Source organism: Sarcophilus harrisii, chromosome 1 (assembly GCF_902635505.1).
Source record: "Sarcophilus harrisii chromosome 1, mSarHar1.11, whole genome shotgun sequence".
In the NCBI taxonomy this organism is placed as follows: domain Eukaryota; kingdom Metazoa; phylum Chordata; class Mammalia; order Dasyuromorphia; family Dasyuridae; genus Sarcophilus; species Sarcophilus harrisii.
Genome location: NC_045426.1, coordinates 655,462,132 through 655,488,600, shown reverse-complemented (window position 1 = coordinate 655,488,600; position 26,469 = coordinate 655,462,132). Strand labels below are relative to the sequence as shown.

At 34.8% G+C, this 26,469-nt stretch overlaps 1 protein-coding gene across 3 annotated transcripts in view; it reads right to left on the bottom strand.

Annotated features, from left to right (window-relative positions):
- Nucleotides 1–17,544: 17,544 nt before the first annotated feature.
- ZFR2 (zinc finger RNA binding protein 2) overlaps nucleotides 17,545–26,469 on the bottom strand; it is a 113,225-nt gene continuing 104,300 nt past the window's right edge. For 2 of the 3 annotated variants that reach the window (XM_031947857.1, XM_031947858.1), the window contains 4 exons: nucleotides 25,295–25,390; nucleotides 23,598–23,709; nucleotides 21,241–21,338; nucleotides 17,545–19,315 (listed from right to left, as the gene is read on the bottom strand). In XM_031947857.1, the coding sequence (XP_031803717.1) occupies nucleotides 19,136–19,315; nucleotides 21,241–21,338; nucleotides 23,598–23,709; nucleotides 25,295–25,390 (486 nt within the window). In that variant the 3' untranslated portion in view covers nucleotides 17,545–19,135. Of the gene's footprint in view, nucleotides 19,316–21,240; nucleotides 21,339–23,597; nucleotides 23,710–25,294; nucleotides 25,391–26,469 lie in introns of those variants that run through there. The other variant, XM_031947859.1, reaches the window with a different exon arrangement.

Sequence of the window (26,469 nt, the reverse complement as noted above, 5' to 3'; positions counted from 1 at the left end):
CTACAATATTCTGCTTTTGAGAAACACATTTTAAAATGAGTGATACACACAGTATTAAAATAAAGGGCTAGAGTAGGATGTATTATGCCTCAGCCAATGCAGAAAAAAGTTGGGAGTAGCAATCATGATATCAGACAAAGTCAAAGCTAAGATAGATTCTATTAAAAGAGATAAACATGGAAACTACATTATGATAAAAGGTACCATAGAGAATGAAGCAATCTCAGTACTAAACTCATATGCACCAAGTAAAATAGCATCTAAATTTTAAAAAGAAATGTTAAATGGATTACAGGTAGAAATAGATAGAAGCACCATAAAAGTGAGGAATTTTGAGCTCTCCCTGGAAGATTTGTGTGACGTGATACAGAATCAAGAGAACTATTTATACTGTAAAACCAACGTTGTAAAAATGAACAATTTTGAAAGATTTAAGGACTTGGATCACAGCAATGATCATTTGTGATTATAGAAAACAAATTCTACCTACTTCCTGACAGAAAAAATGAAAAATGTGTCATACATCCTTTGATACGATAAATATAGTAATTAATTTTTCTTGACTATGTTTTCTTGTTACAAAAGTTTTGTCTTTCTTATTCTTTTTCCAGAGGGAGGGCAGTAGGATTGAAAAAAAGAAAAAAAATCTTTGCTAACCAGAAAAAATTAATTTTATTTTATTTTAAATTTATTTTTTCTAATTATTCATTATGTTGGTTTTTTAAAAAACTAGCATATATTTATCATTTTAATATTTTTCTAATTTATAATTATATTGATATCTGTCCTGATATTTATTTCTTATTTCTTTCTATTGTCTACTCCTTTTTTACTTTGTTCCTTTTATTCTTCTTTCTTTTCCCCACTTGTCCCAACCAGGTTACTGTTAAGTATGGATATTTTTATGTTTATATATACACATATACAGTCACACGTAATCAACACAAATATATATAAATATATATATATATATATATACATACATACATACATACATATATACACACAATCTCTTGTTTTTTAGACCTATTAATTTTTCTTCTTTACTTCTACCTACTAGTTTGCCTTGCTATTACTTAACCTCCATCCACACAAGAATCCTTTCTGTATCCCTCCCCACACCTTTTCCCTCCCTTTTTATTCATTTTCCATTAATCTATACATTTATATATCCCACTCCTATATATCCTTTTATGGACTATGTTATCCTATTCTCTCCCTCTCATTTCTTTACAGATTTTGAAAGGTATTATGTCTTTCTAAGGACATAACATAATAATACATATGTATTATTATTCCTTCTTGAATCTATTCTCAAACTGAGTAGGATTTCAGAACTATCAGATCTTCTTCCCCATCTAATTCCTCTGTGTTGATTCTTGCTCTCACATTTCATTTATATAAGTATAATTATCATTTTTATCTTTTTCTACATGGTTTTGTTTTTTTAGAATTACACCATACCACCTCCATTTTTCTTTCGGACTATCCAATTACTAATGACAGTCTTAGATATATAGTTTATATTTCCACATATAAAACATAAATTGTTCATCCTTATTGAGTCCCTTAAAATTAGTCCTTGATGTTGGCTCTTATAGGTCAAATTTTCTATTGAGCTTAGGTTTATTTACAACAAAATCCTGAAAATCTTACAATTCACTTTTTTCCCATTCAGCATTATATTTAATTTGCTGGATATAATATTTCCAACTGCAATTCTAGTTCTTTTGATTTTTAATATATAGCATCCTAGAGCAAGATAAACTCTGGTCTTCTCTATTCCCATAGTAACTTTCTGTGGTTGGATTTTTCTCCTTTGCCTGCTGTTTTTTTTCATTTTCATTTTTTTTTTTGTTTTTTGTTTTTTAAATAAGTGCTTGTGAATGTAATCACCTCTAGTTCTGGAGTGGGAGAGTACCTCTGGTTTCAAGTTTCCTTCAGTTCTCCCCTCAGTCAGGGAACCCAAAACTGAGAATTCCCTCTTCCTGTAAGTTCCCACAGCCAACACTCCTCCTGCACCTTATGTGTGCTGGTTCCTTTTTGACTAGAGCAGTATCTCAACAGCATAGCTAGATCTGGCATTCATTATGAGGAAGAGGAACCTCTGCTGATCAGTAGAGGTTCCTTCCTGGACTCAGACCCACAACTCCTCACACTGTCCAAGAGGTGAAAGGTCCTATGCTTCAGGCTGAGACTACCTCCAAGCTAGTCCCAGGGTCTCCTATTTGCTGTTTCAGTGGAGCTATCTTGAAGATGTTTGCACTTCACACTAGCCAAACCTCCAAGCTGGGGTCTTTCTTCAGATCTTCTCTGGTTGTCCCAGGAGGACCTCTGTTCTGCTCCAACTCTTATTTGGTTTTCACCAGTTTTTGTTTACCCTGAGGATGCTCCATCTCTAAATCAGTGTATGAGGGGAAAAAACATAACTTGAACTCCTCACTTAAAAAATTCTTTTCTCTATATTTAACCAGATTTATGTTTAAGAAAAAAAATCTTGATATTGAATCATGATACTTAAGGGCTATCACTGGAAGTAAAGGTCATTCCTAATCTCATTCCCCACCTTCCAATCCTTTTTGACCCAAAAGAAAACTTTGAGTCTCTTGTTGATTTGCTTCTATTTCCTAAATATTGGTATTTACTGACATGGCAACAGTGTTGGTCCAGCATTTCTGTGAATTTTCATTTGTAACATTCTAGTAATATACATGTTTCTGTCACCCAAGTACTGTCTGCAACATACTAGACCAGAACTCAGGATATGCAGACAAATATGACTTGCCTTGAGCTGAGGAAAATGAGCACTACTTCTAATTGAGTAAATGACACTGAGCAGTATTTGAGATATCATTTCTGCTCATCTAATGAAACTCCTACTCCACTTTACCCACATCAGCCCCAAGTAATTCATATAAAATCCCTCTGCATATACAAATGTCAAGATGAAAGGCCAAAGATCTCTGCTAAATTAATTTCACTATTTTTGTCCTTTCCCTGTTTTATGTCAAAATAGATTATTTAATGAGAGATTACTATTTTTAAGGATCTAGCTTGGTTTAGGTAAAATGGTTTGGCTGAGGGCATAATTATAGTTATGGAATAGACAGACATAAAGGGGCAATATGGATTTTTTTTTTTTTTTTGCTGAGGCAATTGGGGTTAAGTGACTTGCCCAGGGTTACACAGCTAGAAAGTGTTTAAGTGTCTGAGACCACATTTGAACTCAGGTACTCCTGACTCCTGACTGGTGCTCTATCCACTGTGCCACCTAGCTGTGTGAATGTGATTAATTTCTACAGAAGTTCCAGGCAAATTAGAAAAAAAATGTGTATTTTTGTTTTCTCCATTAAGTTCTATGTCTTTATAATGTTCTCTGCTCTAAAATTTCCTTATTTAACAATTTTGTTCTCATATTCTGATACATGAGCTGTTAAAATTGCCTATTGTTTCTAATTTTGAAATTATTTTTGTGGTAAGACTGATGTTTCATTTATTAATTTTACTGAATGATTATTAAAGACATATTTAAAATTGATATCTTTGATCTGCATAAACCTCTATGGACACTTGTTTATCTTTTAGATTTTTTGTTTGAAATCAATTTTGTTCCATTTTGTTAATGTTAAAAAATTCCTGAAGCCTGGGGGTATTCTGAAGCCTAGAACATCTGTGAAATCTCTGGGGATCATCAGGATTTTGGTTTTGGAGAAGGCATGACACTACCACTCCCTATAGCTCCTCTTCCATTCCTCATTCTGATAATAGACTTCAGCTTTCCTCTTTACTTCTGCTTTCTCTTTCTGTCTCATATTCATCTATTTCCAAATTAACACAAGCTAAACTTAAATCCCTTTTCGCAGATTTTCCAGAGCTTCTGATACATTGGACCTATCTCACTGAACAGAATCAATCTTGTAACTTGTATTATATATATATATATATATATATATATATATATAGAGAGAGAGAGAGAGAGAGAGAGTACAAGATATATAGTGCATATATATGTGCACTATATATATATATGCACTATATATCTTGTATATTAGTACAAAGTACTAAATAATCTGCCTCCATAATACAAACAAATAAATTAAGAGGAGAGAAAAGAAGTTGAATGACTGATGAACTTCAAAAGAAAGTTATCTCTTAGATAAGGAAAAGGAAAAGAAATAATCAGGTGGAACCCAATTCCATCAATAAATTAACAAGTATTTAGTAAGTACTATGTGCTAGGTACTGTGCTATTCAATGGGGACACAAATGCAACAGATTAAATAAATTAGAACTTACATTCTAATAAGAAGACAGACAGATACACATAGGCAATGCATGTATACTCTGGTGGTTCTTATATTAACTCCCAGTCACTTTGATAAATCGAGACCTCAGATAGAAAATCAGAGAACATCAAATAATCTGGCAGCAAAGGGGAGACTGAAGAGCCTCTAAAAAGGACAACTTGGTGTCAGGATGGGAGAAGAGAGAGAGAGAAGAAATTGACCTTTCTTTTCTCCTTCTCCATCCCTTTGCTGGAGGAAGACCTTCCAAGCTTCAAAGAGAATTTTGGATCACCCATTTTCCTAACCTATCATCATCATCTTTGGATAGTTGTAGTTGTAGTTGTCATATACAAACAGAAGAGTATGTCACCAACTTTTGGGACCATGTTTTGTACCAAATATTTTTACTGTATGATCTTAGTAAATATGTCTTTCAAGAAGTTAATTAAGCCTGGTTTATTAAGCAATAGAAATAGGCAATCATGTTTAAACAAAAAACACATATTAGTGGGGACTCACAAATTATCATGATAAAAAAAAATTTCTCACAACCCTCCAAGACCAAGTCCAGAACCCTCGGGTGACCCAGTAGAAGCCATAATCTGGGGACCCACAGTCATAAATGAAAATAAATGGGAGTTGGGAGAGTAGCCTAAAAGCATGTGCTGCATACATAATATAAAACACCAATATAAAAAAATTAGTTCAACAATATAAAAAGCACCAATATAAAAGAATTAGTTCAACAATATAAAAAGTAGTTCAACACAAGGTAGTGTGAGAGGAATGGCACTTGGTTGGGGAGAATCAGAAAAGGCTTCATGTAGAAGGTGATGATAGAGCTACTTTTTAAAGGAAAGAGTCTAGGAGGCAAAGGTAAGGAGAGATATTATTAAATTAAAAGACATAGAAGAGAAATAAATCAGAAGGAAAAAATAAATTAACTTCAGAAACAAAATTAAATCTAAACAGAATATATCAAATTGGATTAAAAAGATTCAAAGGAAATTAAGCAGGATTTGCTTTGGGTAAAAAAATAATCTGATATTTGTCATGAGAGATTCATTCACCATCTATCTACAAAAAGGAAATAATGCAGTTACTCAACAATACAGTGAAAGTAATGAAAATTTTGACTGAAAGTTTAGAATCAATAGGAAATAAAATTCTCATGCTGGTCTCTAAAGTAGCAGGAGCTATGTAACATGCATAGATTAAGGGTCTATTTCAACTGGAAAAAAGTTAAAAAATTTTTTGAGTAATGATGATAGAACTCCCAGAGCTAAAGAGATAATTAAAATCATTAGATTACATGAAAAAAAATTAAAGTGGTAGTCTAAACACCATTTTTCAGGAAATCACTCAAATAAAATTCCCAGTAGAAATAAGATTAAAAGACAAGATCATCTTGCAATGACATTCACTATGGAATAATCATTCAGGTTAGGCTTGAACATGATTTTCTTTGATTGTCTTGAAAGAGGGCCTAAATCACTTAAAACCCTTAGAACTTGTATTTCTTCCGGGAGGGAAGAGTCAATTCTGTTTTTTTATGTGTATAGGAAAAATTTGGAACTGAAACTTTCTGACCTACTCCACCATCTTTCCAGAATCCTCTCTAGAATATATACATTTTGAATATGGCCAATGTTGGGTTTGATTTTGCTTAACAGTACATATTTGTTACAGATTACCAAGTCGTACTCCTGGGCCAAATTAGAGACTCCACTACCTAAATCTAGATTCAATATGAATGAACAGAAAAGTTAACAACCTAGACACCTCTCGCATGGAAAAATGGTCTGTGTTGAGGGTGAGAGATTCATATGGTGTGAGTGAAGGATTCTTCTTCATTCTCAAATTCAATACATAAAATACATCCGAATATCAAATATGTACAACAAGGAATTTTTAAAGAAAAAATAAAGAGGATAAAGAAGGAGAAATCAGCAAAACTAATCACTGCATTAAAAAAAAAGTCTGAAGTATATGCAATGTAGCACATCTGTGGACCTCCTACATCTATAAAGGAATGGAAATGGGGAGAAATGTCTTTTCATATCTCTTCTTTGGGGCCATATTTCCTGTTTTAATTTCATAACAATTACTATAGTTTTGTTTTTTTAATAGTTATTATTCATTCCATTTATGTTATTGTAGTCATTATGGGCAGTCTTCTTAATTCTGCTTTCTTCAATCTACATTCCAACATAATAGTATATTGTTGGTTGGTTGTTTGGTTCTTGAAGAGGTCCAAAATGACATCACTATATTAGAGTCAGTATTATTATATATTAATTATCATATGTATTATTAATATTATATCACAGTGTGTTCAACTATGACTGATAAGATCAGAACAAGTTTGGAATGCTCTGCCACAGGTTAGACACAAATAGTCCATGTCAACATTTGAGATGGATGAGGGCATGCCATACTGGACAGTTCTGTGCCAGTGGCTCCCATGTCAAACAATCAATTGATTAAAGTTCTTATGAGAAACCTCAAGATGGTCCTTGTATCACTTTTTCTGACCACCTCGTGAGTGTCGGCCTTGTGTGAGTTCTCCATAAATACTCTTTTTAGCAAGAGTATATTTGGCATTCAAACAATGTGACTAGTCCAAGAGTTGTGCTCTTTGCAGTAGAGTTTGAGTACAGGGTAGTTTAGTTCAAGAAAGGATCTCAGGTTCTGGTATCTTATCCTTCCAGGTGATCTTCAGAATCTTCCTAAAACAGTTCAAATGCAAATGATTTCATTTCCTGGCATGGTACTGGTAGACTGTCCAGGTTTCACAGGCATACAACAATGAGTCTGTACAACAATGAACCATCTGCACAATGGATGTGTAGACTTTCAGTTTTGAAGTCAATCTAATTCCTCTTCTATCCTATCTTTTTTAACTTTTTAACTTATCACCAACTTTTTAGTTAAAAATTTTGCTAGATCAACTGGCTTATTTAACTAACAAGGTGGGAAGGAAAATCATGAACTCTTGGGACTCCATCATAAGGGTTGTCTTTTCCCCAAATTTTCTGGGAGTTCTGTTTTAATTCTCTTGCCAGTGATAAAATTAGGTTTGATCCTGTGGGCCAGACTCAAAATGGGTTTTCTAAGTTGATCTATGACCCACAGGAATCCATTCTAATTTGGGTTTGACTCCACTTAGTTATAGGGTTCCAAATTTCCACCTCCATCAATGAATCAGTCGGTAAGTATTTATTGAGTGCATATTATATAACAGGTTCTATATTAAGAATATAAGGGTGGAAAATGAAATGATGCCTGGTCTCTCAAGGCATTTACATTTAATCAAGGAAGTTGTGTAAATATAACCATAGGTAGAATAAAATAAATATAAAATAATTGAGGAAGAGGGATACTAGCAGTTGGGGAAAGAGATCAGGAAAGATTCCATGAAGTTGATTTTCTCATCCTAAGTCTTGAAGAAAGTGAAGTATTCTGTTAAAGTGGGGACAAGGAGGGAGTATATTATTGGAATGAGGAATGACCAGCAGATGGAGTACCACATGTGAGGAAGCCAAATCGATAGAACTTTGAAATGAAGGAAGAGGAATAACAAAGCTGGAAAAATAGATTATGGCCAAAACTTTCAAAGGAAATGGGTTTTTTTTATCCTAGAAATAAGAGGGAGTCCTTGGAGTTTATTATGTTGTGGCTGCTGGAGGTCTAACTCATACCTGAAGAATGGATCTCTTCATGTGAGAGGATGATGATGAGACTGAAGGCAGTTGCTGTTCTCTGACCTCTCCCCTCTTCCCTCTTGCCTCCAATTTATTTCATTCCTACTCCACAAGAAACATCTGCATAAGTAAAAGCTGCTTTGCAACCCCTTCAAGTGTGATTCACAGCTGTGGAGGCTCTTGGAGAATTGACCTGCCCCTTTGTTTAGGTATGGTCTTTAACAATTCCCCATTTTTTATTTTATGAGACTGATTATTCCCCCTCCCCCTCACAGCATGGTCAGTAACTTTATGCATTGACTGTTATAAAAGTCCACATGCTAAGGTATCTGAGTCCGCATGTTAGGAATTGCAAACAGCACTGTAGCAGGTGTTGAAGCTTGTGAGATGTCATGGAAGCAAACTTTCAAATGGAGAAGAGGACTATAGTCAGAACAGGCTTTTTTCATAAGTCTCTCATCAGTCTCCTGGCTCAGCCCATTGATGTGTTGGCCCATTAATTACCCCAACTAAAAAAGTCTTCCCAAGTATCTTCTCCCTTTCCTTCCCCATGGGTTACCGAAGGAACTCTGGGAGGATCCTACTCACTAACACCTCTCAAGCACTGCTGCTTCTTTATTTCTTATGTTTCTTTTGCCTCACTTTGGGCGCCATATGTTGTATTATGGGAGCCACCTTCCAGTGGCTGCTGGAGATCTAACTCGGACTTGTAGAGTGGATTTCTTCAAGTGAGAGGATGATGATGATGATACAAAGAGACTGAGAGACCTCTCATCAGTCTCCTGACTCAGCCCATTGATGTGTTGGCCCCTTTAATTACCCCAACTAAAAAAGTCTTAGTGGGTCTCTTCTCCCTTTCCTTCCCCACGGGTTACTGAAGGAACTCTGGGAGTATCCTACTCATGAACAGCTCTCAAATTCTGCTGCTTATTTATTTATTATGTTTCTTATGTTCCATGTTGGGACACCATATGTGGTGATATGGGAGCCACTTGCCAATGGCTGCTGAATATTTCACCCAGACCTGTAGAATGGATCTCTTTATATGAGAGGATGGTGATGATACAAGGAGACTAAGAGGCAGTTGCATTCTCTGGTCTCTCTTCTCTTCCCTTTTGACTCCAATTTATTTCATTCCCAAACCACAAGGAATATCTGCATTAGTAAAGGCTGCTTTGTAACTCCTTCAAGTGTTATGATTCACAGCTGTGGAGGGTCTTAGAGAATTTACCTCCCCATTCACTTAGGCATGGTCCTTAACATTATTGAAGAGGGGTCAATAAGCCCCTTATTAGCTTACATAGCGTGCTTGGCTGATGCAAATTCCATATGGGCTTTGGAGCATACATAGACATTTTGTAAGTGATTTTCTATTCTTCTAACTACATGGCAAAGAGGAGATTTTTTCATTGGCAATGAATCTAAAACTGGGGCACTAGCTTCCAAAGGCACTAATTGAAGATGATCCATTGTAGTTCTTCTTTCAAGTTCTCAATCACCACTCAGTCTATCATTATTTTAAATCATTGTTGGAATAGTTACATTAATTGTAATGCTGCAAGCAGTTAGGTGGCACAATAGAGAGTTAGATCTGGAGTGAGAAAGATCTGAGGCTCAGACACTTATTAGTTGTGTGAATCTGGGCAAGTCACTTAACCTGCTTCTGTGTTCTTTATCTGTAAAATGAGGATAATAATAACATCTTTCTCAGGGTGTTTGTGAGGACAAAATGAAATATTTGCAAATTACTTTATGAACCTTAAAGTACTAACACAAATACTAGCTATTATTATTGTAATATCATCAATATCATTAGTATTATTATTATGGGGGGGAACTGAGATATACTATTTCCTCCTATTTCAGCATCTTGATTCTCCTTATAATCACTTTAGTAAGTTGCTGTAGTTTATTTGCTAATATTTCAAATTATTGCATCAATGTTCATTAAATCTATTGGTCCAAACAGAATGTCATAAACTCCTCTGACATTCTACTAATGCTTATGGACTGCTTATCAAAATAATACCTAAAATATTTCTAATTAAGGGAATGCTAAGTTTTAGACAGAGATTAATAAAAATAGATATAATTTATTTTCTTGTCCACATTCATGTACTTCCTGAAAGTTATGTACCTTTGGCATATAGTTTTCTTTTTTTTGCTCAGTCTCTTATTTAGACATCAAAACAATATTTACAGCATAGAGAAAATTTGGAAGCATCTATTATTTTTCTATTTGCACAAATAATTTATGTAATTTTGTAATTAATTTTCTTTGAATGTTTGATAGAATTCACTTGTAAATTCATTTGATCTTAATTATTGCCCTTTGGAAGTTAATTTATGGCTTTTTCAATTTGATTTTCTGACATTGAGTCATTTAAATAATCTATCTCTACTTTTGTTAAACTGAATGTTTTGTATTTTTATAAATATTCATCCATGCCATCTAAGTTATTAGTTTTATTGACATACAAATAGTTTTTTTCTTCCATTGTTGTGAATTATTTTTCAGTCTTATGTGAACAGTTTAATTTTCATCTTATTTTTAAAAATCAGATTAGCTTTTTATCTAGTTTGTGGGCCCTAAAAAAAGCACCCTACTTTTATTTACTAATTCAATTTTTTTGCTTTCAGTTTTGTAAATCTATTCATTGATTTTCAGAATTTCTATTTTGATATTTTGTTGAGTAGAGGAGGTTGATTTCTCATTTTTTCTAATTTTTTATGCCCAATTCATTGATTTTTTTTTCTTTCTTGTCAATGAAGCCATTTAGAGATATACCTTTTCCCCTAAGCTCTGCTTTATCTTTATCCCCCAAATTTTGGCATGCTTTCATTGTTATCTTTATTGAAATATTATATTGCTTTTAGGATCTCTTCTTTGACCCACCAATTCTTTAGAACTGTTAGTCTTCAAGTAATTTTTAATTCTTTCTTCAAAACACTTTATGAATCATAATTCCTATAACATCATGATCAAGAAGATATTTTGTATTTATGCTTTTCTACATTAGGCAGAGTTATGCCCCAATATGTGATCAAATTTTGTAAAGATGATGGCATCTGAGAAGCAAATGAACTTTTGTTTGTTTCCACTCAGAAATTGCTAGAGAATGATCACATTTAATTTTTCTGAAGTTTGATTCAGATCTTTACTTTCTTTCTTGTTTATTTTTTTGTTAGGCTTAATCTAGATATGAAAGGGTTAGTCTTACAATCTGTTTCTTCCACCAATTTGGTTCACTTTTCCTTTCCTCTTAAATTCTCTCCCTCCACCTTCTCACATTTATTGTCCCCACCTATTTTTCTCTTAAGTTCAATTAATCCATCCATACTCTTTTATGTATGAATATTTCCAACTTTCCTTATTCAGATGAAAGTGAGATTCATAAGACACACAATACTCTTATCCCTTTCTATACAAGTATGAATATCTTTATCTCATGCACTTCTAATATGTGAGATAATATACTCCTTTCCTTTCCTTTCTAGCATACTCCTTTATCTCTACCATTTCCATTTTTTTTACATCAAAACAGAGCAAAACCTATCCCTGGGCCCTCTTGTCTTAATTTATTATTTAATTTTATGGAGAATTTAATTAATGAAGACATTGGAGTTCTGGGGAAACCTTCATTTCTTCTCTCCTTATTACCTTATAAGCAACTTATTCCCACAAAACCCCTTCCAACTAATCAAATATATGCATCTTTGTATTTCTCTTGAATCTTGTGTTTTCATTTCAAAGTGTCTACTGAGTTTTGGACTTTTAATCAAGAATGATAAAAAAAAAACTTCTATTTCATTAAATATCTTCTTGTTCCCTTGTAGGATTATGCCCAGTTTTGCTGAATGGCTATTTTTGGTTGAAAACTTTTATCTTTTGCTTTGGAGGATAATATATTACAAGTTTTCCTGTTCTTTAAAATGGCAGCTGCCAAGTTATTTTGTGATACTGACCAGTTCCTTGGTATTTGAATGCTTTCTTTTCAGTTTTCAGCATTTTTTTTTTCATTTATCTAAAGTTGTGTGAATAAGATGTGTCTAAGAGATTTCACTGTGAGGTTTATTTCAGGAGGTAGCCAGTAGATTCTTTATGCTTTTATTTTAACTCTTATCTTAAGAGATCTGAGAAGTATTCATTTTTTATTTCTTTATGAAAGCCTCTTTTTTTTGTCATGATTTTCAGGTAGTATAACAATTCTTAAATTATCTCACATTTGAATTATTTCCCAGATTTTTTTTTTATATTATGGGACGTTTGTTTGGGTTTTTTCAATTGTCTGATTGTAATATTTGTTGTCTAATTGAGTTAGTTTCTAAGTGGCCCATTCTAGCTGTTCTCTGAAAAGTGCCTCTCCTTCCTCTGTGCATTTGCATAGGTTCTCCTCCATGACCATTGCATCTACTCTTCATCTATGTCTAACAAAATCTTAATTTTTATTTAATGTCCAATTCAGGTGCTACTTTCAAATCTTTAAATTCTCAAGTATGAATATCAGTGTTCCAATTCTCTTTGCCATTATTTTTTTTCTCTGACCATTCCATTTTCTATGACTTGTTTTGTTGCTTTTCATAGTTTCTTATAATCCTAATGGGCCAGACTTTGTTTTTTCCCTCTGGAAATCCTCTTTAGATTTGTGGAATTATTTTCTGCTGGGTTTTTCCCTTGAGTGTCTCCCAGCCCAACTCATTTGTACATTATGTTCAGCATTCTCCTATGTTTACTTATATTTCTAGCCTTAGTTTTTTATTTGGAAGCTTGTGCTTAGATTAAACTCTGCTCCAATAATCATGATGATGTGACAATGGGAGTGGCCAAAACTAGATCCCACCCATTTCAGAAATTTTCTGGCCTTCTTGGGCTGTGTTTCAGTCGTAGGCTGTCTCAACATGCTTGGTTTTCACTGGCTGAATACAGGGATAGAGTATGGCCTATCTAGATGCTTCTCTGGATCTTTTTCCTGCTGTAGTCAGGGTTCCTGGGCTTCTCTGTCTCAGGTGTTGCTTAAAGACCATTTTCTCTTAAGTTTCCAGAACTACTCTATGTGTAAAATTGGGCTGTTTCATAACTGACTTTCCACCTATCCTAGCCATCTCCATTCAGGGCTTCTTCAACATTCTAGCAGTCTTTTTGTACAGTGCTAGACTAGATAGAAGGGTTTATAAGTAATTATCTATAGTTTTGTCAATTGTTCATTTTGGCACATTTTTTAAAGTTTTACTGAAGTGTTTTCAGGGAAATAAATAACCATCTTTCCATATCCTCCCTCTAGAAATGAATGAACAAGAAATTCGAACCAAGGGAAGGCTTTGTGGAGGAAGTAGCACCTGAATTGGACATTAAATAAAAATTAAGATTTTGTTAGACATAGATGAAGAGTAGATGCATTATGGTCATGGAGGAGAACCTATGCAAATGCACAGAGGAAGGAGAGGCACTTTTCAGAGAACAGCTAATCATACGTTTAATTTTTAAGTAAGTTTTTACTGCTATTTTGCTGTTTTTTACATTGCCATAATATCCCATGAATCACTTCCCTTTCCCCTACTAGAGACATTTCATATGAGTAGTATTTTTTAAAGAGGGAAAAAAAAGTGTCAGCACAATTGATTGGCACATTGGAAAAAGACCAAAAACATGTGAAATGCATAACATCTGTGGACAGTCCACCTCCACAAAGATGTAAATTGGAGATGTCCTATCATTATTTCAAGTCTTACTTTATCTTTATAATTTTTTACAGCTGCTTTTGATTTTTTGATGTGTCATCATATCCTTTCCATTTATATTGTTGTAGTTATTGGATATATTATTTTCTGAATGAATGAAGTAAGCAGTTCTACATCAATTCATAACGGTTATTCCATGCTTGTGTGTATTTATCACACATTATTTCTCACAGCACAGTAATATTTCATTACATTCATGTGTCACAATTTGTTTAGCCATTCCCTAATTGATGGATACCTGCTTTGTTTCCAATTTTTAGCTATCACAAAAGTGTTGTTATAAATATTAGGGAACATATGAGGTCTTACCAATGATTTCCTTTGGGTATAAGTCCAGTCATGGAGCCTCTAGTTCAAAGGGTATGAATTTTTTAGTCATTTTATTTGCATAATTCCAAATTACTTTCCAAAATAGTTGTGCCACTTCACATCTCCATCACAATGTGTTAGTATGCCTGCATTTCCATAACTCCTTCAATATTGACTGTTGCCAATTTTTTTTGGTCATTTTTGCTCAGTTTCAGAGTATGTAGCGAAACCTCAGGATGGTTTTGATTTGTATTTTTCCATTTACTAGTGTTGAATGTCCATCTTCTGTCCCATGTAGTTCAGCTCAGATTTTCAGAACAGGTCACCTTAGGCTGTGTCCTGAGTTCTGTTGCTTTTTAGAACATATTATTTCATTCCTCCTTTTTCTAGTGGGTACTGAACAGTTGTATTATTCAAATGTTCTTTCCTTTATATTTGAAGTATGTTCTCTTGATAGCTTGCAGAACTTGTTTCTGAACTGAAATGTTAAGTTTAACCATTTCCCTCATCTTGTTCTGATTTTTCTTTCACAATATGACAAATATGGAAATATGTTTAAAATGATTGTACATGTATAACCTATATTGGATTGTTTAATGTGTTGGGGAGGAGAGAGGGAAGAGAGGAAAGGAGAAAAAATTTGGAACCCAAAAATCTTACAAAAATAAATGTTGAAAACTATCTTTACATGTATTTAGAAAAATAAAATAAAATGGAAAAAAATAATATATAATAATAAAAATAAATTTAATCACTATGTGTCTTGGAATTTGTGGCCTTGTAGTTTTGTTTTCATTTTTTTTTCCTAGAAGCTGTCTGTGAACTTTTTCAATTGGAATTTAATTTTATATTTTCAGAAGTTCCAGACAATGTTTTTCTATCATTTCCTTCATTATGATGTTTTCTCTTCTCATGTCCTGGGACATCTATGATCCTTAGGTTGACTCTATATATCCCGCCTTTGAGAATAGTATCTTTTGCTTATGTAGTGAGCAAATTTTCTTTTAATTTTCTTGTTTTTTTTTTCTGTTTCTCCTCAGTTCTTCACCTCTATTATTTGCATTCTCAATCCATTATCTTTTGTTTCTTTGACAAGTCTTGCTATTGCAGAGTCAAGTTTTACTATTTTGTTCATTATTTCTGCTCTCATAATTCTAGTTTTTTCCTTTTAAAACACTCAGCAACAATATGTTGTGGTTTTATGTTTTCAAATTCCACAGAATTCTCTGTCTCATCAAGTGTTGAATCATTTTCCTTTATTTTGCAGTATATATTCAGATGCCTGAAATCATTTACTAGATCTTGAGGCCATATTTCCTTCTGTTGTTACTATTTTTCCTGTTTATTTATCTGTTCATTGTTAAGAGCCAGAACTTGAAACAAAGTGTTAACTCACTGGATTTGATAGAAACCATGCTTAAGTTTACACCTTTGAGAGTTCACACATTAGCTCACACATTAGAGTTCACAAGTCCGGGAGATTCACAAAGTTACACCTCCCACAATCCCACTCTCTCAGAGGAGGAGTCAACCTTTGGGTTCATACCTTTAAGAGATCATATATAAGAAGCTCTTAAAGTCAGTGGAGTCAGTCAGTGAAGATTGACAGAGCCAGAATTCAGTCGGGAGATTTAGAACTGGAGATTCAGAGGGAGCTGGAGGCAACAAAAGACAAGCTGCAAGAGTTCTTAGAATGAAGAAGAGAGATAGGCCTCTAAGAAAACTAACCGGGCTATTTTGGAAGAGACAATAAAGGACTGTACTTTAACTCCTGGCTGCATTTGAGGTGATTATTACTTTGAACTGAAACTAAGACTGCCTCCAGAAGCCCCCTGAGAAACCTGCTCCCAGAGAACCATTATATTTTAGAAAAAAAAAAAAGAACACTACAATTCATGTTCAAGATCTTTGAGTTTTCTTCTTCCTAAAATCTTAGGTACTTTCAAGTCTTCCCTCTCATCATTCACTTCCTGACTCCTTCCCCTCAGATGGTAATTCCCTGAGGGACTGGATCTCAAAGTGTCTCAGACTCTTCTCACCTTGGACAGTTTATGGTTCCCAAGCTCCATACTCACAGGTTCCAAGCCAAGTGACTTTTATGTGGTTGGAACTGACCCCAGCTAGGTACTGTACTCCTGTACTCTTTCTTCATGCTTAATGGAATGTGGGCCAGCCCCATATAGGCATAGTGTCCTATGTTGATGACCTGTCCCACGCTTTATGTTCCTTCTCTGGTCTGTTTTCCCTGATCTCAGCAATTCAGCTCTTTATAGCACTGGTGTTTCTGAGTTGCAGTCCTCAGTTGGCTTTTCCTCTTGAAGGACTGTGGCCAAGTTGGTTGTTAATGCCTGAAAAAAACATTCACAGCCTTCTGCCTGCATCTTCACAACTTTAAAAAGAGAGATTAGGGACTGGGTTGCAGGAACAGGTTTTGAGGTAAGCCTCAGTCACGTTTTTATGACTGCTAGTACAGGCTAGCTGCTGGTAGCATGGAAGGCAAGGAGGTATGCAGAGTAAGTTCACAATCACTGTTAGTTTCTGGGTTTGGGATAGTTGCCTTTTTAAACCATCTTTTTTTTGAGATTCTGGATGTTCTAGATCATAGAAACAGCTGAAGTTGCTTATTATTGATACATAGAGGTTGAGAAGTTATGGGAATAAGAGAAAATGTCCAGTCTGCCATCTTGTTGTTCATGTGACTCAGAATTTGAAATTTGTTTTAATTGGAAAGTAGTTATTATGGGCAAATAATGTGAAATAAAGCAGAATAAGCTTGAACCTGATTGAGGAAGGCAAAAACATTATATACCAAGTGGCAAAAGAGAAGCCATTTGAGTTTTTAGCAGACAAATATCATGGAAAACTATTTATGATGGTAATTGTTATCAGTGATGGAAAGAAGAAATAATAAAAGCAGGGAGACCAATTAGGAAAAATGAAGGTCTGAACTTCAGTGGAGGCTTTATGATTAGTAAAAGAGTCTAACTTGAAAAACTGATAGAATTTGACAATTAAATGTGGAGACAAGAGAAAGAAGAGTAAAAAATGACTCCAAGATTTTTTATTTGGATGTTTTGATTGTAGTTCCTTACTTGAAACAGGGAGATTTGAAGAAGGGATGAATTAGAGAAGAAAATGAGAAATTCAATTTTGCAAAAGAAGAATTTGAAAGATAATAGGGTATCCAGATGGTGACATACAATAGGTAGTTGTTGATGTGAGAAACAAAAGGTCAAAAAAGAGAATAAGGCTGGATATTGCAAATTAGGGAGTCAGCTTCATAGAGGTAATCATTTAACCTTTGGAAGTAGATAAGGTCAACAAGAAAGAGATGTAGAGAGAGAATATGTGATTCAGCACAAATGTTATAAGGTATTAATGGTATTACTGAAAAATAATGTTGATCAGAGCAATATTACATAAATCATACTTATAATATGTAGGTATAGAACTTTTTCTTCTATGTAATATCTTCAATTAAAAGATTGGACAACTTATAGAAAAAATGGAAGCATAATTTTCATTTTATTTTTTCCATTTTTAAATTTTCAGGTAGCACTACAAAGACATTCAAATATTAAAGCCATTATTGGCTCTCCTTTTAAGACATTAAAAAATAAAACAATAAATTGTTTCAAGTGACCATAGAGCACATCTGTCAAAATAAAATTTGTTCTTTTTCTTGGTAAGTGCCATAAGGCAACCAATGGAGAAATTCTCTGCAAAGTAAGAGGTTAAACTGATTAGGGTGGGGCTACAGGCCTCCCAGTTCACTGACCTCACTACTTCAGTTCCACCTCAACACTAGCACCTGCAGTCTTCTTCCCACTTTCCACCAAGTCAGAAGGACATTTTGTCACATACAAGTATTTAAAGGCCTTCCTGGGTAGCTGCCCAACTAAGTACTAAATTCTCTGGCCTTTCCATTTCAGAGCGGTGTTACCAAGAAAAGCCTAAGCTTCAGAATTGGATGATATTAAAAATGAGACTGAAGCTTATACAAAATAAATAAAATGAACAAAATAGAAGAAAAACTCACCTTAAATAAAAATTAAAAATAAGTTGTTCATTATGTGAGTCTTGGCCACCTCTCTCTAGAAGGCACTCATTGGTTTATGCAAAATTTCTATGGTTAATGGTTCTCAAGTAAATAACAGGTATTTTTAAAGTGAGTGCTAACTATATACTCTTTCACTCTATCATCAAATCTGTTCATAGAATAACACTGATCTCTACCTTCACTGCCAATAATGAAACACACTCAGTGCTCTCAAAAGAGAAACTCATAAATTCTCACCCACAAAGTTCAATAACAGAGACCAGTATAACTTGTGAAGATGTTAACAAGTTAAGAGGAACAGGTAAGCTGGGTTTTTTCAGTTGTTTTCCTTTTTATGTTGACTTTATTGAATGAAGAACAAGAAATGCCTATGAAGTAAATGTTAATACTTCACTGGCTTGTTTGCCTTATATGACTCTTGGCTCAAAGCTCTATACCTGTCACAAGTTTGTTTTTGGTTTTTGTTTGTTTTGTTTTTGTCTTTTTTTTTTTTCTTTTGCTCTTTTGGGAGAGCAAACTGATCTCCCTGATTCTTCTAAACCACTCTTCCTGCTGTCCAGACCCCAAGATGGGCAAATCTACATTCATTCTAGCTTGAGGATGGAACAGCCAAAGGAAATGATTTTAAGGTTCAAAACCAATATCTGGTATTTCCCTCTATACATGCTGTAATATACATCTTTAAAGCTTTCAAGAAATACAAGAATTAAAAAATATGCCTGCATCTTTCTATCTGTTTTTCTGTGGGGAGGGTTTCCTCAGGAATGAGGGGAAAAGTGGAAAGGGACAACATGAAATGAGGCTATTGCCCAAAGGCAATCTTGAAATGATGCAATTTTTAAAATGATTTAAGCACAATTTGAGAAACAAATCTATAATACGTTATTCAAGGGGAAAACACTAAAATTATCAAATGTCATAGACTAAACAGCAATTTATATATACATACACACATTTGTAGAGGAGTACGTGTGCACACATGTGTATGTACATATAAAATTCAAGTTGTATATGAACATTATCTTAGTTGTAAGTGCTCAGTCATCATCTTCATTCTCCTTCCTCTCTTTCTTCCTTTCAGTCTCTCCTTCCACTGCCTCACTGACATCTCTTTGCCGTTTCTTGCTGTGTGAACCAACTCGGTTTTTGGGTGGTGGCAAAGGGTCCATTCCTAGTACTTTATGGATTTGTCTGAAAGCTAACATCCGTAAAGCATGCTGGGAGAAAAACAAGAAGAAACAAAAATAAACAAATAAATGACTACAAACACGCTTTACACACTGGTTTTCTGACTTTTCAGTTAGCCACTATAATTATTCAGCTAGCAAAACCTGAAATGACTTGACTCAAGTTGTTACTTATAGATTCAGAGAAGGCTAGGAAGACTCCTAGATTCAAACCTAATCTAGTCCAACCTTCCCTCCCCCTCATGTTTTTATAAATGGGGCCACTGAATTAAAAAGGCTAAGTGTTTTGTCCAAGATCACCCAGATAACTGTGTTGCCGAGAATGGAATCTAGATGTTCCGACTCCAAGGCCAAGGCACTTTGCTAACTACATCATCAAGCTAAGAAAACACATTTCCCAGTATGGAGGCAAAAAGATAAGAAACCTGTATCTTCTTTTTTTTTTTTTTTTTTTTAAACAGGAATAACTCCATTTTAGAAACTGGCCTCCATTTTAATTAAAAGTGAAGAATCACATTTTCTTTTGTCTTGTTCTCATGAACTCACCTCATTTCTATCCTTGTTTCTAATCTGATAAAAACAGACACTCCTATTTTTGGCCAATAATGATAAGCTCTGCAGCAATACTGAGATGCAAATTAATCTGTCTGCAAGTCTATTAGTAACAGAAGTACTATTAGAACTAACTGAATCATAATATTAGTTTAAACATTAATAGAATAATACTATTATCCTGAGGAGTACATAGGACTCTTTTAGGCCCTGTTGGAGAGGAGGGTGGCACTTTTTATAGGCATCTTCCATGGCCACCTATCTATATTTTCTATGTTCCTTTAAAAAAGATCTACTAGCCTATTTATAAATGAATTTTTTTTTCTTTTTGCCATGACACCAATCAGCCACAAGCACTACAAGAGCTGCTCCCCTAAAAACAGTTATGTAGTAGAGATAAGTATATGATGTGACCCATGTATACCTGTAATCAAAACTGGGAGTTCAGAAAGGAAAGGAGCATATCTGGAGCATCTTATTACACATGGCACTGGGTCCAGCAAATAGTACAATGCTGTCTTGGCTAAAGCAAAGGCTTTTTTGGTGAGAAAGAACATTTAGGGTACTCTTTTTCATTAAATGGCAAGTGATGCTGATGACTTTCTAGGTAGCTTTTTGAGAGCATTAATTCTCTTCCCCAAAACTACACAATAAATATGAACTAAATCTTTAATTTTGTCTTTAAAACCACAAACAAGAGCCCATGAGAAATTCTTTATCAAGAGAGAAATAGGGACAGGTGAATACATTAAGAAAAGGATTCATTTTTTTAAAATTATTATCTTTGCCATTCTGTGTACAGGTCACCTGACAAACACTAGATGGTATCTTTGGGATTATGATTGAAAGAAACAATGACATACTTGCCTGCTGATAACAATAAAATCCCAATAAAAGCTCATACCTGGAGATTTGCAAAATGCTGTGCTAGTACCAACTTTTTAAGATATATAATTTATTATTACCAACTATTACCAACCTCACTGTACAGATGAGAAAACAGGGTTAGAAAGGTCACACAACAAATTCAGGATCAGGATTTGAGCTTCTGACTTCTGACCTTAAAACTCCCTTCTATTATACCAAGCTGATTTTCTAAGGGGGAGGGGATAGGGGCAATCGATCTTAATATTTTATTTACTGACCATGTAGTTCTGTAGCAAATCATCCTTCAAACTACTCTCATCCTCTTATACACTAAGTTATCCCTAAGAATTTAACAACATTCATTAGAAACAAATGATATATGTTTTAAATGATAACCCAATAAAGATTACATGTAAACTGTTTAATCTATTCCATAAACCAAATTTCAGATACAATCATTTACACTACAAGGTCTGACCCATGGATAAGCTGAAAGCCTCTCAAAGAAAATATGTTGAAGCATTGCTTCTTCCTACCTGGGCACTAGCTGTGACATCCTCTCGTTCTTGATTTGTCATGACATCCAGCACATCTATCTGGTCTTTCTCACATGGATCTTGAAGTCCTGGTCCATCTGAAAAAGGAAATTGTTGAGACTCATAATGGGGCAAACATCAGTAACAAAGTCCTCCAACCCCCATATAAATGGTGTCTGTAAAGGCTCTTTCAGCCAAAGGGTCAAGAAGTATTGACATTGATTTTCCCTAAAATCACTGAGAATTGTTTGATGTTAATCTTTGAGGGTACCTATCATTGTTTACACTGTGAGATATTTTGTTATTATTGTTTTAAACTATAGGTATTGGTTTATTATATTAAAGTTTCTAACTCATTCACAATTGCTATTGGAAAAAAAAAACAACGTTTCACTAGGTTTTAAAAAAGTTTAGCTTATTGCTAAAAAGGAGGACAGACAAAAGTAATTCCTAGAACCTCTCAGAAATTGCATGGGCTTGCTTACTGACTGAATGACTGAGGTACAAAGGACTATTTATTTGTATATTGAATGGTCCCAGCCTGTAAGACTTTTTGAGTTTTAATGATTGTAGGATTTATAGAATGGCATGGACAAAAATTACACAGAATGAGATATAGAGGGACATTAGCTATCTGTGATTAGGGAAATAATACCCACAACAATATTAGTAATCCACAAAATATTACAAAATTTCAAAGCCATTTTTCTAGCAAATTCAACTAACTGGGTAATAACTAAAGTAAACAAACAAACAAGCAAACAAAAAAGGATCTGAGAAGCTGATTTGAGGAGCCAAAATATTTGCAGACTATGTAGAATCTATTCAACAAAGCTAACACACAGTACTTCAACAACATCCCTTCAAATCTCTATTCACAATATCAAATAAGAATAAACTCTCTTAATACAATTCTAACAAGATTGGTTGCATGGTTTCCTAGCCAATAGCCACTAAGAATAAGGAATTGGAAGGGTGTGTGTGTGTGTGTGTGTGTGTGTGTGTGTGTGTGTATGTGTGTGTGTTCCCACCTCTGTGTTTTATGCAGGGGGTGGGTGGGAAAGTATTTCTGCCAAAAAGGCCCAATGACAGTAGCAACTTCCTTGACAACTGATAATGGCCTAAGAGTGAGTAAGTAAACAGAAAACATTTTTTTTTTTTAAGCAGCCATTAAAAACTCAAAAAGTTCCACAGGATAGAACCATTTAGTACAGAGGTAGTAAATGTCTCTATGTATCTTAATCAATAAATAAGTGTCTGATATGTGCCAATACTAGGGACACAAAAATAAAGATGAAGAAAATAAGGGAAAGGAAAGAAACACTTAGATAATGCCTACATGAGCCAAACACTGTACTAAGACGTTTACCAATATTATCTCATTTGATGAAATAGTCCCTGTTGGCTTAAGTAAATCTAAGAATTCTAAATTTAGGAATAAGAAGGGAGTACATTTCAGGGATGGGACAAATGCAAGCAAATGGGAAATGAAATGTCACATTTTATCTGTCCTTCAATAAGATGGCCAGGTTGATCAGGGTTTATGAAGAAAAGGAATATATGTAATAAGTCTGGAAAGTATAGTTTAGCTAGAAGGGCTTTAAATGCCAAACAGAAGAGTTTGAGTTTTATCCTAGAGGCAATAAGGAACTACTCTAGCTTACTGGGAAGGTGAACTGCATTGTCAGACTTGGACTTTGGGAAAAATCACTTGAGCAGCTATGTGGAGATAGAATATGTAGAAGGGAGATACTTAAGGCTGGAGACTTCTGAGGAGACTATTGTATTAGTCCAGGGGAGATGTGATGATGGAGTCCTGAATTGGGATAAGGGCTGATGTATGGAAAGAAGATGAGGCAAGGAAGAGATGTAATGGTAGAATCAAGAAGACTTGGCAAGTAAGATGTAGCCCCGAATGTTGAAGTCATAATGTGTAAAGTAAAGGCATGTAGAGCTAGAAGAAATCTAACCTCTTCGTTTTACAGAAATTGAGGGTCACAGAGAAATTCCTTGCCCAAGTTCATATAAATTAAAGGTAAGTAGCACAGGTGGAATCAGGTCCTCTGACTCCAAATCCAGGGGTCTTCCTAATACACCATTTGCCTCTTGGTTCAATATGGTTTATTTTAAAAGTGGAGGGAAATAAAGACAACACTTCAGGAAAATTACTGTACATCCTTAGAAACAATTTTTTAATGGAAAGTAACTTTATGCGGGAGGGTTTGTTCCCCCAAAACATCTGAAAAGTGAGACCTTGCTATATTTCTCTATAACCCCTCAATACTCAGCAGATGCTCCTCATCCATACTGGTGGGTGACTGACTGACTACAAGGCTTGAGCCCAACTACACACTGACCTATTAGGAGTGTTCCTGTGGCTACACATTCCAGCACACGTCTCATGGCATCTCCTGGACGCAGAGGCCCTGATGCACTGCTCAAAGCCTTTTCTACCAGAAGCTCCATTGCCTATAGAGAGAGAGGAAGGGAAAGAAAGAGCAGGAGAGAATATAAAAATGCCAACTATGGTTGAAGAGAGGGAGCCTCGACAAACCCCTCCATTAATTGGGGTATTTTGCCACTGTATTAGACCCTATACTTCTTTGCTTCAATTCATTTTGAATTCTTTCCGCACAGAAAAAAATGAACCCCGGGGATTTAACAACTCTGTTTACAATGAGATGAAAGTTTGAAAGGGTTTTTTTGCTGGTCCTACTGATAGTGTAAAATGGCCAAGGAATTTCAGCAGTAATAGAGATCTTGGTAGACAGCCACCAATAAAATTATTTCTCAGTGACCACTAATATTCTCCTTTAAACAGTGGCCAGAAGCAGTCAGAGCATATGTAAGTATCATATAGTCAAACAATCATGACTATGGCCATGAGATCATTCATAGACAACCCTAGTTTCTGAGGTAATCCTCATGAACAGGAGAAACAGTTGACACTTAGGGATAAAAGCATTGCATCCAAGGGGCAGCTAGTTGGTGTAATAAAGAAAGCACCAGCCATGAAGTCAGAAGGACCTGAGTTCAAATTTGGCCTCTGTCATTTAACACTTCCTTGCCCTGACTGTGCAAGTCACTTAACCCCGATTACCTTAGAGGAAAAAAAAAAAAAAAAAAAGGCATTGGTTCCAAAAGCGAAAAAAAGGAGGCTCTATTACCCCTGTAATTTCTGACAATTATTTCACTTCTCTGAGCCTCAGTTTCCTCATTTACAAAATGGGCATAATTGATACTGGTGCTATCTCACAGGGTTGTTGTAAAAAGTTACTAGCATTGTCCAACCCTTGTAAATGGTAAAGACAGGAAGGAGAGGTACTAGACCTCTGATTTCTCTAGAGGAAGGAAATGTTCTCTTCCTGGAGAAGAAATTGCTTTTACCAATGCAGGTCAAAACCTCTACCACTTAAAGCTTTAGAGAATTTCCCACTAAAAGATATTAAGAAGTTAAGTGACTTACATAGTTTGTGTAAAAAGCTGGATTTAAACTTCAGGTTTTCCTGGCCCCATAGCCAGAAACTCTCTTAGTCTATTATACCATTCTGCCTTTTGTGTAAGACATTATATAAATCGGGGGTTCTTAATCTCCTATCTGTCCTGGAAACCTTGGACATTCTAGTGAAGCCAATGGACTCTTTTTCAGAATAATGTTTTTAAATACACAAAATATATATGATTACAAAGAAAACTAACTATAATAAAATACAGTTATCAAAAAATAAAAGTTCCAAATTCAAAGAGCATTTTCTCTCTATCCTAAACTCCAGATAATATTTCCTGATGGAAATAAAAAGTATTATCTTTATTATGAACAGTTTAAACAAACTATTTTTAAGCAAACATATTCCAAGCTTATTTCAGAACTACCAAGAATCAAAAGGGATTTACTTATTTTCCTATTGAATTCAAAATACCCTAACTCCAACAAAAAATAAAAATAAAAAAAAAACAACTCTTGTGCTGATATTGGAGAGTTCTTGTCAGTGGAATAAATTAACTTTAGAATGACAACAGAATTTAAAATGAATTTCAGTTTTAATTTCCTTACCCAGTCTGGTAGGGCTCCCCATGTTGGCACACGCTGACATAGATCTCGAAGAACCCTGATAACAATCACACATGACTGCAGACCATTAGCTCTGGCCTTTGAGGAAAGAAACAATATTGTTTGCTTATAGAAAACAAATCCACAAAAGAATACATTTTCTAAATGATCTTAAAAGAAACTTCCCATTTGTTAAACTTTAATGTGAATGAAAAAAGAGCCTCTGAAAAGCAGCCCTAAACATCTGTTAGAACAGAACCTCTGGACCAGATCTGTGATTTCATTGGTATACTGAGCTCTCATCAAGAAAACTTCCTTTCCCAGAATATATCAGCCTCTGCTTTGCAACTTATAGTCTTAGTTTCTTAGGACACAGAAAGTGACTATCAAGATGTAAAATTCACCACCACCACCACCACTATCATCAGTATCACTCATGCTTAGATAGTACTTTAAACTCTGCAAAAGCACTTTTTGGTATTATCTCATTTGATTCTCAAGTTAACCCTGAAGGTTGTTATTAGTATTTTCATTTTACAAATGAAAAGATTGAGACTGAGAGGTTAAATGTCTTACCCAAAGTTACAGAGATAGTAAGTGAGGAAGGATGCAAACTCAGGTCTCCCTGATTCCAAGCCAGCACTCCAAACATTACACTAAACTGTGTTACAAGTGGGACTGGAAGCTGAACCTGCTCTACCCTCTAGGATCTTCCTGACTCCAAAACTAGCTCTAGGTTCACTTCTTACTGTATAATATCTGGCACAAAGCTTAAGGAATACTTGCTGATGGACTCATGACATGTAATGGATGATCCTTCATTGTGCAAAGCACTCACACATGTACCTTACACAATTCTCACCACCTTCTCTGATCAGGAAATCAAGGCTAAGAGAGATGTACTTATTAATAGCCCTTCAAGTATATTACCCAGACACTAGTTGAAGAACGCAAGGGCCAGGGAATCCATTATTCCTAGTGGGAGTTCATTCTATTTTTAGAGAATGTGTCCAGCTAATTTTGTTAGAATGACATTAATACAATGAGACAAAATATGCCTTCACATAATTTCATCTTAATAATCCTTGTTTTGAAGCCCAGACAAACAATTCAAATCACTCTTTCAAATAATTGCAGCATTTGATGAAATATAATATTCTGGAGGGGAACTTATCTGT